The 18,328-nt window shown below is 37.6% G+C and overlaps 1 protein-coding gene across 1 annotated transcript in view; it reads left to right on the top strand.

The window, feature by feature from the left end:
- The first annotated feature begins 1,312 nt into the window (after positions 1–1,312).
- FARSB (phenylalanyl-tRNA synthetase, beta subunit) overlaps positions 1,313–18,328 on the top strand; it is a 34,014-nt gene continuing 16,998 nt past the window's right edge. Inside the window, exons 1-10 of the mRNA XM_010081126.1 lie at positions 1,313–1,465; positions 2,661–2,769; positions 3,772–3,842; positions 5,179–5,240; positions 5,325–5,376; positions 6,930–6,991; positions 7,405–7,612; positions 8,037–8,117; positions 10,981–11,073; positions 13,240–13,357. Coding sequence (XP_010079428.1) covers positions 1,451–1,465; positions 2,661–2,769; positions 3,772–3,842; positions 5,179–5,240; positions 5,325–5,376; positions 6,930–6,991; positions 7,405–7,612; positions 8,037–8,117; positions 10,981–11,073; positions 13,240–13,357 — 871 coding nt within the window. The 5' untranslated portion in view covers positions 1,313–1,450. The remainder of the gene's footprint in view (positions 1,466–2,660; positions 2,770–3,771; positions 3,843–5,178; positions 5,241–5,324; positions 5,377–6,929; positions 6,992–7,404; positions 7,613–8,036; positions 8,118–10,980; positions 11,074–13,239; positions 13,358–18,328) is intronic.

An 18,328-nucleotide genomic window follows, 5' to 3' on the forward strand; every position in this document is an offset into this window, starting at 1 on the left:
TCTCCTACAGCTGGTGGTTCTTCCTTCTCCCAGTCACTGCCTTTGCCTTCGGCAACTTGGGCAGTGTGGCTTGAGCTCCTGCCAGTGAAGACTGAGGTAAAGAACTCATTAAGTACCTCAGCCTTCTCTATATCCTGGCTCACCATGTCTCCCGGTCTCTTCCGAAGGGGGCCCACATTTTCCCTAGTCCTCCTTTTATCGCTGACATACCTATAGAAGTTCTTCCTGTTACCCTTAATGTCCTTGGCCACATTTGATTCTGTTAGGGCTTTAGCTTTTCTAACCTGATCTCTGGCTTCACTGACAGTGTCTTTGTATTGTCCCCAGGCTACCTGTCCTTGCTTCCACCCTCTGTATGCTTCCTTTTTTTGTTTGATTTTGCTCAGGAGTTCCTTGTTCATCCATGCAGGCCTCCTGGCATTTTTGCCTGCCTTCCTCTTTGTTGTTCTGTGAATGCGTAGGAGTATACAGCATCGTGAAATATCTCAAAGGAACTCCACATATTATTAGGAGCTGGCCTGTCAAGAGATGTAAATAGCTCTAGAATGGGCTATGGAATTAGAACTATAATCCTAAAGTTATCTAGAATGGGCTCTAGAATTACATCTAGAGAACTGTCTAGATTAAGTGCTCTAGATGTAGTTCTAGAATACTAAGTCGCGGCTGCAGTGGTCTCTAGAATTAGATCTAGAATTGCGTGGTAATGTAGAATGAGCTCTAGAATTAGTTCTAGCATGCTATCTATAACAACTAAGTGATCTAGAGCGTGATCTGGAAACCATAAAAAGACAGCTAGAACCCTGAAGCAAGCTAGAACATGATCTAGAACAATAGTGCAAGCTAGACTGTCATCTAGAGCCATAAAGCGATCTAGAGCGTGATCTAGAACCACTTTCCTGCCAAAAAACCCAACTCCAGAATTCACACCTGCTCTAACTGCACCAGCACCACCCCAGCTCTGCAGACAACAGACTGTAAAGGACTAACTGCCTCTCAAAGGCCTTGGGATGTCTCAAACATCTTGGTTGGAAAAAGGCAATAGGCAATCATCCTATTCCTTGCTGATGAGAAGAAGCCAAGAACACACCAAAGGCTTTACTCCCCTCATAACCAAGGACAAACTTTTGCTTAAGAAGGTCGTTGCCCCCAGCTCCAAGGCACCAACAAGGTGTTCAAGAAACATGTAGATGTGGTGCTTCAGGACATGATTTAGTGGGTTAGGTGGTGTTGAGTTGATAATTGGACTTGATGAGCCTTGAGGTCTTTTCCAACCTTAATAATTCTATGATTCTATTTTGCCTTCTTTCTTTCTAGGAAAAGAGCATTAGTAGCAATAGGCACCCATGACTTGGACACCATCTCTGGTCCATTTACTTACACAGCTAAAGCACCTTCTGAAATTAAATTCAAGCCCTTGAATCAATCCCAGGAGTACACAGCTTCACAAATTATGGACCTGTATAGGGTAAGTGGGATTTTTCAGACTTGTTGCACTAAATGCAGGAAGATAAATTTCCAAGGCTTAACATGTCTCATATCGTTCTTATTAAGAGTTATTCTTAAAAATAACACACAGTTCTCTTCTGTAGGTTCAGCCAGTGAACATTCCACATTTTTCTTATTCATGAGAAATGCATGGTAATTAAAGATACATCATGGTGTTTTGTGGTTAAGCATAACTCTTAGAATAGTGGGTTTGATATTAATGCTCTGATTTATCAACATGAAGACTGCTTTTCATAGTACTGTAAGAAGGTTGTATGTTTATCTGTCTACACTGGTAAGATAGTGTACAAAACTGAGAAAAGCTTGGGGTAAATAATATCAGATTTTTTAATGTTACTTTAATTTGGCCAATTTACTTGGGAAGATGCTGAATTATCTGCCCAACTACATATTAGGCAAGTGTAGCTGTGTAAAAGGCTCAAATTAAGTCTGCACTGCTCTTGGCCCAGCATCCTTGTGAAACCAGGTAAATGCTAGGAAAAGATTCTGTCGGGTCTAATTTTGTGGTGTTTATTTGGGCCATTTTAAATGTTAGCATTTGCAAACAATACTGTTATCACTGTCATTACAATATACAGCTCTGTTGGAGCACACATACAGGTCATAGAGATAAATAAATTCTCAAGGATCACTGACTGAAGGTGAGTAAGAGAACTAGGAAGCAAGGGGTATCAGAGGGACTAAAAGCAACTTTTGTTTTTGGCACAGCGTATACCTATGTCATTGGAACAGATGTAAATTTTGAATCAAATTTAAGCACAAATGTGTGCTTAATTTTAATTACAGGTATTGTAGTGCTAGTTTTTATCACTTCTAAGGAAAGTTGCTATAAACTAAGGATGTGCGCCTATGGGTTTGGCAGTAGAAGGTCTGCTGTGGTGAACAAGGGCATCATTTAGACAGCATGGCCTATGCATCTTTGAGAGAATGCTTAGGAAATAATTTTTAACACTTCTGAAAACCAAAAATCCAGTTGTCTCATTTAAAAGTTTTCCTGCTTCTGAGAACAAACAGCTTTTGCTAGTGAAGTACCTAGCTCTAAGCCCAGTCCCTTCCCACTTTCAAAATTCCCATTAATTTCTCAAAGGATTGTGGCACTATGGAAGTTCACAAGTGAGCTAATGTGAAATTTAGGTTGTGCTTTTTGTCTCCAGACTGACAGCCACCTTCGGCACTATTTACACCTGATTGAAAACAAGCCACTTTATCCTGTCATTTATGACAGCAACGGTGTTGTTCTCTCCATGCCACCAATCATCAATGGTAAGATTACTTATGACTAGTTTGTATGCTACTGCTATTTTGAGTGTGAGCTGGAGCATCTAAGAGAAACACTGATGTGTAATAAGGATTATTCTGTTTTCTTAAAATTGTTTCACTTATCATTTCGTATAATCTTCTTTCCTTTCAGTTTAAATGCAGTGAAATTTTTTGCTCCCTCTATAGGCTACTAGTGTGATGTTTTACATCAAGAGGATGTAAAAGTCCCACTGCAATCCTCTGCATTTAGCTTCTCGTACCCTTCTAGAACTCAAGAAAGGTTCAGTTTGCTAGAGACACTTTAGGTGATGTCCCTAAGTGTAAGTGCTACCTTGCTTCTTCCAGATGAGTAACAGTTTTGAATGCATCAGTGATGTGCTGCAGTGCACACCTCATGACTCCTGGTACAGACACAAAGCAAATTCATGCCTAAAAGGAACCCAGACCAGGACCTGAATCACTCATGTAGACAAACCCATAGCGTATCAGCAGACAGTGTCAAGAGATCTTGGTTATTCACAGAAGTAGCTATGGATATTCATCAGTCTAAATAACTTTTTAAAAACCATTTAATCAATTCCTGTCCAAGGCTGCTTTCTTACGCACCATCACACATCAAGTGCAGAAGTTGCTCTTGCCTCCCAAGCCAGGCAAGAGGAGCTGTTCTGGAGGTGCACCACCAGTTTGCAACCAGCAGATGGCCGCTCTTCTACTGGTTTGCGTTTCAGCTGGGTACTGGGATACCTGTAGGATTGTGTGTCTGTCAATGGAAAGGTTAACCCGGTCAGTAAAGCTGGTCTGTCTTTTCCCTCTTTTTGATTCATAAACTTAAAAATAAAGAGAGCTGCTGTTCTGGTAAGAAGTGTGAATGTTGGTGCAGTAGACAGTGGCTTTTTAAGCTGAGGAAGATGACACTGACTCTGTGATTCAGAAGGATTATCATCAGTGTCATTACAAGAAAAATAATAATATTTCTTAATGTGTTTTTGTCTTCGCATGTTTTAGGAGATCATACAAAAATAAGTGTAAACACCAGAAACGTGTTTATTGAATGTACAGGCACAGATATTACAAAGGTAAATTAATCTTTCCTGCTTTTGATATGGTATAAAATCATTGTTTTCCTTTTGGGTGATAGGGTTCCAATACTAAGACCTAAAATAGCCAGGCATTTACTTACTGGAGCCAGTCTCTCGTGTCAAAAGGCCAGGATAAGTTGTAGGACTATGTGGAGTTCCCTCAACACAGTTTACAAAGGCTTGCTCTATAGAAAGTGTTGTACTTTCATTGGATTTTTCTTTTTACTGTGTCTTTATGTTGACACTAAGTGTTCAGTTTCTGTAAGAAAGTAATTTAAGGAAATTAGGGGCTTTTTTTGTTGTTGAGCACTTTTCTAAATCCGAAAGGCTTCAAGAAGAATAAAATTCACTAAGACTGCCTCTTTTGCCAGAATACTCTTTGTAAAGAATAATTTTGTCTCCTACTTAAAATTTGGGCTGAGGGAAGGAAAACAACACTTTTTTCTTCTTAGTTATCTTTTTCAAGCAGGAATTCTGCGCAAATAATTGTCAAATCGAAGTCTTTCCATATGCAAATTCTGTAACTCAAAGCTGAAGCATGAAAGCCTAGCAGTTATAATTGCCTGTTCTTGAATATAGGTTGGGCATTCATTGATACTTCCCTAAAGTGTGTATCTTAATGCTTAAGAGCAAACACACTTTTTACTTGCTCTGCTACACAATTAATGACACAAATAAATTTGCATGCCAGGGAGTGGCTTCTAAACAAATTAAGAAATAACTGTTTCTTCCTACTGCTTGCCTTGATCATGAAAATAAAAATAGTGCTGTTCTGTTTACATGAAGGACATTACACTGTGAGGCATCAAAAAAAACCAACCCTTGTAGATTGAGAAGTTGATCTGAATCTCATTGTTATATTCTGTTATACTAATGTTTTAAAATATTAACTGTAAACCGAAAAATTTTGCAGATTAAGTTATTTGAAAATGTGTTACTAACCAATGCACAGTCCTTCAACCTCTACATTCTCACTTGAACTTCAGTGAAATGACTAAGTACACTAAAGGTTGGGAAGACCCAGTTCCCACTGGTAATAAAGACCCCATGTGTCTTCAGAACAGAGTTTAGTAAAGATATATCAATACTTCAGAACCTTGAAAACCAAAGATTTCAAATTTTTGCATAAATGTCTCTGCAGCAGAACAAAAATATTTTGTAATAATTCAATCTAGTGTTCTAGACTGCTAGGATTTTGGTTAAGTTGTTACATAAAATAGAATGAAGAGAGTGTAAGACAAGAATTTTTTTCCCCATTTTTGTTAATATATTTTGTCTACTTCAACACAAGTAGATGACAGATTTCAATGTGATTATTATCTTTATTTTGTAGGCAAAAATTGTTCTTGATATTATAGTCACGATGTTTAGTGAATATTGTGAGAAGCCATTCAGGTGAGTAGAAATCTCTAGTCAGAAAGACATTACATTTGGGCCATGTGTTAAAAACATTTTTACTTCTGTTTTTTTGTCTCTCAGTGTTGAAGCAGTAGAAGTAGTTTATCCTAATGGGAAGACCCACATCTATCCGGTAAGCATAGTGACATGATATCTCAGTATCCTTGGGGAAAGGATTTTAATTACTCAAAGTCTGGTGAGAGTGACATTGTTTTCTTTTTCTGCAGAGGCAGTATATACTGGTTCTAAGATATGATGTAAAAGCTCAGCTTGGCACTCTCTATGTTAGTGAGTCAGGGCCTTCTCTAGCCCCATGAAAAATAACTCCACCTCCAGCTTCCCCTTATCTAGGAAACTCATTCTGAAGCTCCACTAATTTGTGATAAGGCTAAAAATACGGTCTCACTGACATAGCCTGATACTCCAAAAAGAAGGGTAGGGTTTAAAGTTACAAGTGGTAACCACGATTGTGGTTTAGAGTTCATGTGATATGAACTCTTTCAGGAACAACTAAAGATTGCAATCAAAGGTCATAATCTGTGTCTAAAGCCTTTAAAACCTACGTGTTCCAGATCAGGAAGAATGAATGCAGGAAGAGGTCCTTCAGGCTTAAACCAGTGGACAGCTGAAATCAGCCTCAGCATAACTTACTTATCAGATCTGGAAGCTTTACTGCCATTCAGTTAACTTGTAACACTGGATTTTTTCAGTCTTTCACTGTATAGACTCCAACTATATAAGTCTGTAAGGCAGGATGTTGACTTCAAGTGCAGGTTTGCCTGCATTCAGAGGCCCAGGCAGACCTCTTTGCAGTAATGGAGTCTTACTTTTTGCTCTCTTAGTAAGTGTAAAATAAAAATAAAATTCCTTGTGTTTCCTGAAAGTAACTAAAGACAGATCTGGCTGAGTTTATAAAATCACGTGTATCAAGCAAGTACAAACTGTTTAGAGAGAAGAAACTGATTTTTACTGAGAGTGTTTCTAGGGGTATTTTAGCTTTTTCTTTCAGCAATGTCATCTTTAATCAACAGAGGAAAGCCCTAGAATCCTGAAGAGATATCCAACAAAACAGAAATCTCTGTGGTAACCAAAGTAGCTTCCCTTGATAAAATAGAGCAAAAAAATCCCCAGTTTTAGATGCTAAGCTTTTTAAGGATTTGTATATCTAGAAGTTTAGAAACACCTAAGTAAATATATACAAAATAACTTTCTTAAATGTGTTGCACACTTTCTAAGTAAAATGCCAGTAGATATTTTTGGGCCAATACAGAAATAGAAAGTTTGCTTTCCTTTTCCTCATAAAAGTCATTTGATCTGTACTAGACCATAAGATCTCATGCATGACTGTTCACTGCTTTAGGGCTTTGACTTAGGATGAACTGGTGAATAGAAACTTTCATCAGCAGTGTTACTTGCACACATCAGAAATTATCAGAAGTTTCAATAACAGGGATTTCATGCTGCATTCAACTTTCTAGCTTAACTGAGAACAGCTTTTGCATCACGTACTATAATATGTTTTCAAGAATCCTGTTACCTTAAAATATTAAGTTTAGCCTAATATTCCGCACTTGGCTAATGTGAATGTCATTTTAGTATTGTAATTAGAAGAAGCTAGGTTACTAAGATGTCAAAATTGAATTGTCTTAGGTGGAGTATGCTGGAAAGCTTTGTCTTTCTTTTTAGGAACTGGCTTACCGAAAAGAGAAGGTGAAACCTGAACTCATTAACAAGAAAATAGGAATCAGGTGTGTTATTGCAAATGAGAACAGTTTACATTAATAATGAAAAAGGTACTAGAAAAAACATTAATTATTGCATTGTTTTAAAAATATTTACACTGATTTTTTTTTTTAATTTATCAAAAATTCAGGGGTTATCTCGGGTAATTTGATCAACTCTGTAAGACACTTTCCCTTGTTTTCAACAAAAGTGAACGATTCTTTATGGCCTCACACAATTGTTATGAAATAAAGAAAATATAATCTCAAGAGTCAGAATCTGAGCTGGTTCTGGTGGAATGCTTAGCCTGCGTGTAGTCCATAAAGCACGTGGAGATTTTTCAGGATATAAGGCACTGCAACAGAAACATTGATTACTTTAAAAAGTCAGTCTGTATAATGCAAGATCCGTAAATTACGACTCTCTTGTTTTGTTTCAGTGAAACTCCATCAAGCCTTGCAAAGCTGCTGACTAGGATGTGTTTGAAGTCACACGTCATAGGGAATGGGAACAATATAGAGATTGAAATCCCTCCTACCAGAGCGGACATTATCCATGCATGTGATATCGTAGAAGATGCAGCAATAGCTTATGGTTATAACAACATTCAGATGACTATTCCGAAAACGTACACCATAGCTAATCAAGTAAGATTGCCCCTTCAAATAAACGCTCTATTGTCAGTAAATGACTAGTGCATGCCAGAAGAGCTTTGGGGAAAACAGAACCTAGGAATTAAATATTTTGACATGCTTTGCCTTGAGAAGTATTTACCATGGATAGGATACAAAACAGATGCCCCACTGATTTGAATAAGTCCAAGACCAGTGGTTGCTGGTACTTGAAAAAGTGCACGGTTTAAGTAGGGAGCCCGTATTAAATCTCTAATTGGGAGATTCATTTCCTCAAGCAAGCCTAAAGGCAGCTGGCTAACACAAAAATTTTAAGCACACAAGCATAGTACCTCCCTAGTGAATTCACCATTATGTAACAGGCAGAATCACCTCGGGGAAAAAATTAGAAAGATGTTTGTAGATGGAAGTTGAAAAACTGTTTTTTGTTTCATTTTAGCTCCCCCTCAATAAGCTCACAGAACTTCTGAGACTGGACTTGGCAGCTGCTGGATTTACTGAAGCACTCACTTTTGCCCTGGTATATTGTATTGATTCTTCCTTTCTTAGTTGTGTGTTGGAACAGCAGTGCAGCCAAAACTGCAGAGGATGGTCTGAGAATATGTTGCTGTATAAATGTACCAGTATTCTCTGTTACTGTTTTGGCAGGTGATTGTTTGCTAGCACTTTGAAATTATAGTATAATATTTTATGAGTAGGCAGGTCAGAGAAATTGAATGAGTCACTGTTAATGTGGCATGTACTTCTCAGTACAAAAGCAAAAATAGCTACTGAAGTAGTGGTTTCAGTTTAACTTGATAGGATGAAATTGTAAGAAAGCAAGTCTCTCTCATGACTTTGATCACCACATGTGAAATTCATCATAGTGTGATACTCTGGAAGACAAACATTAAAATCTAGTACTTTCCAGTGGATATTACTGCAGTTTAGAGATTACTCTGTTTCTATTCCTATGACTTTTTGTACTAGATGCTAAGCTGATATGTAGTCAGCAAAGAGTAAAAGAGTTATAATACACACTAAGGGGACACAAATTCCTCTGTAAAATTCACCACAGGTGGGTTTTTTTTTGCGTGGAAGAACAAAGGAAACGATAGTAATTATTGTTACTGCTGCTTGCAGGTACTATTCGTATTATTTGTTACAGCCATGCCAGTAGTCTTCTACCAAGAATTAGGACTCTGCAGAAGCATGAGCCACACCAGTACTAACAGCTGGTGTAATTTCTACTACTGAAATTTTGCAGCAGGATTGTTTTGTTCAAATGAAATGTTCAGTAGGAAACACCATCTCTGTTATGGCCACTTGTTCACACACCTTTGCCATAGTTGTGAACTGGATCGAGAATCTGATCTACTATTAAAAAAAAGGTTAAGTACACCCCCATGCCCTCCAAATGTACATGGTAACTGTCCATACATGGAGACTGGCATAGTCAGCTACTGAATATATATTTTAGAAAATATTTTCCATTACAAGATTTGCTCAAAGCCTTTGCCTTAAAGTACAATTTGTGGACATTTTAGTGTATGGGGAGCTACCATCACATATTCTATTAAAAGCTCTGTGGAAATTCTCAAACTTTTCCTGAACTTAAAAGTTACTAGCAGGCCAGAAGTATACATCCCTGAAAGTACACAGCCTTTTAAGAGGTAGTTATCTGATCAGAGATTATTTTTGATAATCAAAGATTTTAAGATACAGGGATACAGGCTCCTAAAACACTTCCACACTTTTGAAAAGTTCAGATATTGCAACCAAAGTTGGTAATCCAAATGAACTGAATAAAATTTTTACATCTTCAGATTTCATTGTGCTTCAAAAGCAAAATTTGGACTAATTCTAAAATCTGCAAAATATATTCCAGTTTTAATATTTTGTTACCAACTCATTTAAGTAACCAGGACAATAACTAGTATTACTTTCTGCAGTGCTAGGATTTGACAAAGATATTCAGACTACCTGTGGTAGTACCATGTTGGGGAAATAATATGTGTAACATGGTCAAGCTTTTATAGATTTTTCCTTATTAATTAGTAAATATAATTCCATTTTTTCAGCACTGAATAGATAATATCCTTAGAAACATTGAATGTGTTACATCACTACAACTGAGGACCTTTATGAACTGTAACAGCAGAATTTTGTAAGATCATGCAGTATATCATGTTATCACATTACACATTTGTATTTCTGCTGTGGCATGGTGAAACCCACAGTCTGCGCTGTCATGAGCACTGTATTAAAACACCACTATGACAAATACCATTTATGCTACAACATCCAGTGCTATATGACAAAAGCTACTTACGTATTTGTGCATACAGTCTGTTTCTTGGTTTGAGGCCCAAGTTATACTTGTACACAATAACATTGCTTTCTGTAAGGAGCTCCAGTTTAGCCAAAATGCATTTAGCTAAATCACAGTAACATACCATAGTTTAGATACACATCTCAAAACTGTTTAACAGAGTTTTCTCCTCCTGAGGTCAGCATTCATTACCATTTTATTTTTTTGTATTCAATAATCCACTTTTTCAGATGGTATCATCTGCTCATTTTCCTCACATTTGGTCTATCAACACACTTTGCAGAGTGCTGCCAGTGCAAAGCGAACACTTCTGGGAGACTGCAGTATACTGGCAAATCCTCAATTACATGCTAGTCTGCTATTGGTTTCTTTAATACATTAATAAAATTATAAATTCTGGAAATCCATACTGTGGATCTTATCAGTAGCATCTGTTGCTGTATGTGCCCAGACATCATCTGAGCCTGATAAAGTGCATGTGTATTGCTTTACTGACCAGCTCAAAAATACACCTTGAGAATTAGGGCTTTAAAAATACTTCAACTCAGGAAAAAAAAGTAAACAATGAGAATCCTATGCAGCTATGAAAATTGAAGGCTTGGCCATATGACCCATTTTTCATAGACAGTACTTTGCTCTCTGTGAGTGGCTCCCAAGGGATTGCTTTCTTTGTGAGAAAGCTCGGGTACCATTCCCTTTTCATAGTGCTATTTTCAGAAATAAATTCACTTCACCCACTGCAAGTCAGGGGGCAGAATCTGAGCCTCTGTTTTTGGAACAGATATGATGGCAATCAGTGACAGAAGTCTAAATAAACACTTGCCTTTTTTTGTAAACTAGTTTTGTTTTGGTTAGTAATTGACATTTGTAGATAAACCAGTTTGCCTACTTAGTCTTAAGAGTGGGGCTTAATTTTTATTACAAGTGGGTGTTGGACATGAGAGCATATATTATGGGGGGTCTCAAAGCAAGTGCTACAATTGCATTGTTCATTCTTGATATCAGATTTCATCATTGGCTTGCTGTCTATTTTAACTACTTGACCTTGGTGGTTTTTCTCTCTCCCTCTCAGTGTTCTCAAGAAGACATTGCAGATAAACTTGGCACGGATATCTCTGCAACAAAAGCAGTGCGCATCGCAAACCCCAAAACTGCAGAATTTCAGGTGAGATAATTCAGGTCAAATTTTGAAGCAACTTTGTCACAGATACTATATTTAAAAAGGAAAGAGAGAAACCAACAGGAATAAAATTTATAAACTAAAGAGCTACTTTCCCTGCATCAAAGAGGATGTGCATATTCATGTGCTAAACTTGCTAGCAGTCATTTTCTGGTACTCCTTCACTGAGAAATACCTTATTCAGTGTGAAATACTATTAGCTTTTCAATAAAGTAAAATACTATGCTCTGTATGACAGCATGTGGCAAAATTGAGCTTATTGCAGAAAAATCCCAGATGATTGATCAACCCCTGCATTTAGAAAAGCCATTAAATATAATTGGAACTGCTACACCTAGTAATCTCTAAACTTCCTGAGCTCTGGATAGGAAATGGTTTTTAAAAAATAGTAAACATTATTACTTTTAAAAAAAATTTTTAAACCTGTACTGCTCTTTAAGTATTTTAATTCTCGTTTCTAGATCATTTGGTCTTTGCTAGAGCAGAGAGTGAGAGCTCAAGTACAGTATTCTCAACAGTTTTGAAAATACCTAAAAGTGTACCCGTAGTTTTTCTATTTCTTTGAGAGAGTGTTGGGTTGGTTTTTTTTTAAGATGCTTTCTTTAGTTTACAGAGAAGGTAAATTTAGAGGCTTTTTTTGTTTCTAACCTAAGAAATACAAAGGTAGACATTCTTTAGAAAGCTTTAAAAAAGTTTCAGCAGTCCATGGGTATTAATGTTTTGTGATTTGTGGGTTTTTTTCCCCTCAAGATCTTATTCAGTGAGTCTGATTTCTCTGAGTGTCTAAAATACCTTTCTAGATCTTATCTCTAATACTAAAACCAGTCTTATGCTGCTCTGAGATTCAGGAACAGAGTTTTTGGGTACCTTCATTTATTTTCTTTTCTGTTTGGTACCACAAATAAGCAGTCCTGCAAGACACAGTTATAACATGTTGAGACTTTTATCACCTGTTCATATGTATAATTTGGCACAGTGATTACAACTGACCAACACAGAATGTACCACAAACAAACAACACTGAGTGTGAACAAAAGGAGAAGAAGTGGCAACCCCTCTTGCCAGGTGCAATTTCAGACTCCTGTTCTCCCAGGACTGCAGGCCTTTGCAGTAGCAATGCTGCTAAGGAGTTGTATCATTGGCTGAATGTTCCTTGCGGCAAAAATAGCCTCTCTCTTTTAAACTCTATGGGCCTCCCTGAAAATTGGGAAGGATTGCTGTTTGTGATGCACTATAAACTTTCAGCCTTAGATATTAACTGTGATGGGATTGTCAGGATAGCTTTTCCCCCCTATCCCATATACTCTGCCATGAAGACAAGGGCGGGACGATGCCAGGGACCCTATTCTAGCTGAGTGTACAGCTGGAACTCTTCATCGGTTAGCAAAAGTAGGATAAACAGACAGAAATGCTGCATGCCCAGCGTTAAGTTACTATGGCTAAGCATGTGGTAACTTTTTACCTGCAGTCAAGCAGCAGACAGGCACTCCCATCTCTTTTCCGTTAGATTTTTTGAATCAGACTCTTCCAATGTGGGAAAAAAAGAAAGGTGCACTTCTAAGGAAGTATTTGAATGGAAAACACAAGAAATACGTGTGAATGTATCTGTAAGAACACTAATGTGATTGCCTCCTGCCCTGGTTGTTTGCATACGTTTTCTATGTATTTCAGGTTGTCCGCAACTGCAATCTGAATATATCTGTTTCTGTTACTTAGGTTCTGCATATATCATTGATTATCAGGAGGCATCAAGATAGTATTTCAGATAGTGTTTAATATTTCCAAAATAACTTAGTATTTACCTTTTGCATTAATGAGATTAAGTTTATGGGAATTTTTTTGCACTTCTTTCTGTATTGTCTTTTCTACCCTGCACTGCAGCTCAAGCATCTGTGAAACAATGCCTATTCTTAAACTCACATATACGCTCTTTCAGAAAATGCAGTATAAAGAACATGCAGAGAATGTACATTTTCAGGTTGAATAATTCTAAAACAAAAATAACTCAAACATGAGAGACTAATGCAGTATTAGCAGCACCTGCCTACTTTTAAACTCTTGCTACAAGTGAGCAAAACAAAAACTTAAGAAATCATAACATTGGCTGTTTTGGAAGGTATTTCACTTGCAGCAACCATGTTCGTCCTGCAGGTGGCACGTACAACCCTCCTTCCTGGGCTACTGAAAACTATTGCTGCTAACCGAAAGATGCCCTTGCCTCTGAAACTCTTTGAGATTTCTGACATTGTAGTAAAAGATCCCAATACAGGTAAGAGAAGGTTCCTCAAAATCTTTGGTAATGGAAATATATGTTTACGTACTAAATGGCAATAGTAAGTAAATCTGTATTTCTTTAGAAATGCAGTAATCACTACATACTACGTTCTGGTTTTTAATTGACATGCAAGAGTCATGAGATTGGCCCAACAGGCTAGATTTTAGAGTGTCTAAAGATATGCTTCTCAGAAGTGCAAGTGGTTACCTTATAAAAGTAAAAAGGCATAAAAATATCCATTAAAATCTGTCAACAATACTGCAAGACTCCAAGGATAAATGACAGACAATTTTGCACCAAAAAAAGAAGCTGCTTTAAGTTGCTTATGTTGGTGCAGCCATCTTTACTTGTTCTTAGTCAAGTGCTCTTTTGCATTCATATCAGAGTTGTAACTCATGAGAGAAGCTTCCTGCTGGTAATGTTTTCAAGTGGCATAAACTTTGGCAAGTAGCAAATATTGAAGATATGCTGCTCTTACAGCACTAGAACCTGTTCAAACTGCTGCAGTCTCAAAGATGCCCAGTGCTGTGCTAACTGAAAAGCAGTGTGTCTCAAGCCTTTGAATAGCAGGTTGTACTGCAGACTGATTCTGTTCTGGAAAGCTGTGACTCAGAAGAAAATATTGGAATCAGTGTGTCTCCGCATGAATCCCTTTTCCCTCTTTCCATCCTCTTTAAACAGGATTGCTTTGATTTGTTCTCCAAAATTATCTTCTGGAAAACTGACAACCAATATGAAGAATTAGATTTGTAGCACAGATACAGGGTAAAGAATGGAAGAAGTCTGTGTATAAAAATGTGTAAATAACTAAAAAGCTTGACAGTATGAAATTTCCCCTCTCATCTATACAAAGGTTTTCCTTATCTTTCCACTTCATCCAACTATGCTAAGAAAACATGGCTGCCTTTGTTCTGTAACCTTAACTGTTTTACATGAAACAGCTAGTTCACTTTTCAAAAGTTTCAGTGAAATCTTTCCAGTGTGATGGGCTCTCTTTGCACTGATTTCACTGAATAGGAATAAAATTTCAAATTATCTTTTTTACCTGGAAAAATGTGTTAAAGTAAACTGAACTGTAAAAATGGATTTTCAAAATGTTAACAAGCATTTATCTATAATGTACTGATTCATTTCTTTTTACATGGTATATTGGGGAAAAGGAGGGCACAGCTACAACTTTCCAGAGAAGTGCACGTACACTGAGTTACAACTGAATGAAGTTTTGCCTCTCAGCGAAAAAGGCTGACACTACTGTAAAATCAGCAGCAGAAATGGTTCTGTTTCATTATCTGGCGTCAGATTGTAGTGGTTGTGTTTAAGGTATCTGGGTTCTGCAAAACAAAGGTTTACATAAGGCATAAACAAAATGTCAAGTAAATAGCGTTGGTGATGTATTTATTTTGTAGAGTACTTTTTTTAAAAAAGAAAAAAGCCCTGCCAAGCAAAATAAGCAGTTTTAGCAAACCATGTAGACCTTTTTTATTAAATACAGACAGCTTGGTGGTGCAGCTTATTCCTTGTTGGGCATGCAGTTAGCTAGAATGCAAAAAACTGTACAAATCGCAGAATAGCGTCAGCATTCTTCAGAACCAGGAGTGGAACTATTTACCTTGGACTAGGGAGTGCATTTGTTCTGGCTTTGTAAAATTTGCAAGTTAAATTGTTACTTTTATTTCATGTGTGTTGATTGTAGCTCTTTGAAGCTTTCATTTGCGTGGGTGCCTGCTTAACAGTTTTATAAAGGCTGATTTTGTAGCGTACTTCATTTTGGTGGGAATCATTGCAACGGACAAAAGATAGACTTCTGAGGCAGCAGCTTTGTACCCTATGTTCTTGGGCAGCCCTCTCATGGGTTCAGCACTTGCAGACTGTGAACAGTATCTGAAATTGTTTTCAATGTTGTATGTAGAATAACTATTCTCTTTCCTAAATTTATTTCCAAAATTAAACTTGCCTAATAAACAGTTCGAAGGGTGAGGGGAGAAGGAAATAACTGGGTAACTCTGCACACACTGAAAAATGTGAGGTTGTCCTCTCACATATGGAATGAGATTTCCTGTAGAAGGCTTATGTCATCAGACTGACTAATTTAATTTTATTATTTCATGATTTTGGCATGCAGAATTTCCAATTAATAATTTAAAAAGTATGGGTCAAAAGAGGACTGACATTAACTGTATTTGAAATGGCGTCTTGTAGCCATTCATGTGTGAATGAACTTAGCTCTTTTAAACACACTGGTTTTTAATAAAATACCTTCTTATGCAGAACTCATGCTTACCAAGGTGAACTGAGCATATTTCTCTTCAGACATATCTGGCAGAAAGGTTTGATGTACTAAATTAGCAAAACCTGTGCCAGATTTAATATAACTAAATGGAACCAAACCCGAGCAGAAATGTTCCTTCTCAAGGCAGGAGGAAATGTGCTGATTTTGAATATGTTTCACGGCATTTGCATGGTTAGCTCGTAACACTAGATAGTCACTTCTGGTAGGATAGTAACACTAGTTCAGCATATAAATCCTCACTTTACACCACCAGTCCTAACAGAGAGTATCCTTTCTCTTCCTTACTGCAACAAAAGAAATTAATTCATTAGAAAATCACCTCTGGTGATCCTGGAGAATCTGGCAAGCTTATGGTAGCACACACTTAGCACAATTTACACCCCCTGTGAGTACAGCTGCTGACATATTTTGAAGCATTTTTCCAAACTGTCTGGAAGTGTTAGTTACATGCAGAACAGTTTGGGATTTTTGTGAGGCTGAGAGACAAGTTTAAGTGAGCAGGTGCCCCCTTTCAGATCACCAAGTCATTTTTCTGAAGCATCTCTAATTTGAAAAGGGGCAGCATACAACATTGCTTTATCTGCCTCTGCACTCTCTTGGCTCACAGACTCCTAACCAGCTGCCCATCCTTTGGATTGGTTTTCAGCAGCATCCCCAGGAAGTGCTTTGAAGTCTCAGAAATATATATATAAATATATATATAATTTAGGTTGACATGCTTGGCAGGCTCATTTAAAAAATAGAAGTGTTTCATGGCATGACACAAGAGATCTCTTAAGTGAGTTATAAAGAACTGAACCATTTCTAACATCCACCAGCTTTTGCCTACAGTTCCTAATACTTTATTTTTTTCTTCCTAGCACCTGTAGTGAATGAACTTCTTGTGTTGCAATTTAACTCCATAAAGGAGCACATTTTATAAGCAAAGGTTTTTTGAATGCTTGAAAATGCATCCTTTCTCTTACCAAGGATTTCTACAGTTGAAAACATGAGGTATAAAAATTGTTGTGTATGTTTATTTCTGATGCTTTAGTTAAGAATAGTGATCTAAAGACACCATTGACTATCTGAATAATAATGAAATTAAAATTCAGATAGTTGTCACAAAGTCTGCTGGCATAATGACTCACAGAAAAAAGGAAATCATTCTGCTGAATGCCTAGCCCAAAGAACATGCTGCCTTAGGGAAGGGGAAAAAACATTTTCTTCTTTTCTGTAGCTCAATACAATATGAAAATAAGTTAACCACCATTCATGACTATATATTACTGATGGGTATCTTAGTAGAGCTGGGAAACAGAGATACACATGATGGGACTGAACAGCCAGCATGCTCAGACCAGAAATGAGATGTTGCATTTATTGCTATTCTCTCTGTAGCCTTTACTTTTTTGTGTTGCCAATTTAACTTCAGCCTTAGATTCGCAAGGCATTATTTAACACTGCATATTACTATAATGATGGGGAAAAGATCCTGAGTGACAAGATGCAGACTTACTGTCAGAGTAAGTTCAACTTTCAGTGACTGATGAGAGAATTTGCAGCTGTATTGCCAAGTTGTTGCCCTAGCAGCTTTAAATGACTTGGCTCAAAAAGACTGTGCTTTTATCTTCTGTATGGGCTCTTACTCCTGTATTTTGCAGTCTTTTTTTACTCCTTTTTAATTTCTGGTCACTTGGTAAATGTTTTCCTTGTTTAGTTTTTGATAGATTTTTTTGTTACTAAATGGTTAGTTGAAGCAAATAAACAAGATGTAAATTTAATTTTAAAATCATCTCTAATTTCTTATGCAGTAGATATTTACAGTTCAGAGAACACTCAATGAGTGCTAAGTTTCTACTTCAATTTAAGCTCACTATACATCAAGCACAAAGATCGGCTATGGCAGGTCAGCCCAGAGGCTGGTTTAGCCCAATCACCTGGCTGTCACACCAGCTAAAAGCGGTTGTCAGGGGAAAAGCATAAGAGCAGGTATGCATATGTAATACTTCCAGAGTGCTCCCCTGTTCCTTGGCCACGAGTAGCTCAGAGACTTCCCAACTCAAACATGGTTCTTTGTCTATAGTAAGAAATAACAGATTTCACATGAGCTGTCCTTCTGACCAGCTCTAGTCTGATTACGCGTGCTGAGTGCCCTTGGGTGGCTGGAGCTGTTCAGGCGCCCTTCTGGAACACCTGTCCTGATTGAGTTGCAGCTGAAAGGACGCTGGTTTGTACGCAGCTGGGTTGCTTTACAGTGTGAACAGAAGCACAGTAAGCAGGGATGATCAGGGGATTTCCTTCAGAACTGCAGGTCTGGTCCAAACTGAAACGCAATGCATATACTTAAGATGCTTTCAAAGCATACGTATGTCCAGAAGAAGAGGACAGTCCCATAAAGAGTCCTTCCCTGGTTTCAGCAAACTTTGCCCTTGTGTACACCAACCTTCCTGAACACATGCATGCACTTTAACCTTGGGAAGGTAAAGACCTGAAGGCAATAAACAAGTTCACTGCACTAACCAGTATTTTGAATTTCAGTGCTACTAATTGGCAGCTGTGACAATAGACTTGATACTCTGTTCCTAGATGGTTCCTTATAAAAAGTGAAAACATTGAAACCAACAATGAGTAAAGCATTGAAGCAGGCCCCAGTAGCTGTAGAGAGTGTATATTGCAATGGTGTAGCCTACAGG

This window comes from Pterocles gutturalis, unplaced genomic scaffold (genome assembly GCF_000699245.1).
Source record: "Pterocles gutturalis isolate BGI_N339 unplaced genomic scaffold, ASM69924v1 scaffold8589, whole genome shotgun sequence".
NCBI classification, from domain to species: domain Eukaryota; kingdom Metazoa; phylum Chordata; class Aves; order Pterocliformes; family Pteroclidae; genus Pterocles; species Pterocles gutturalis.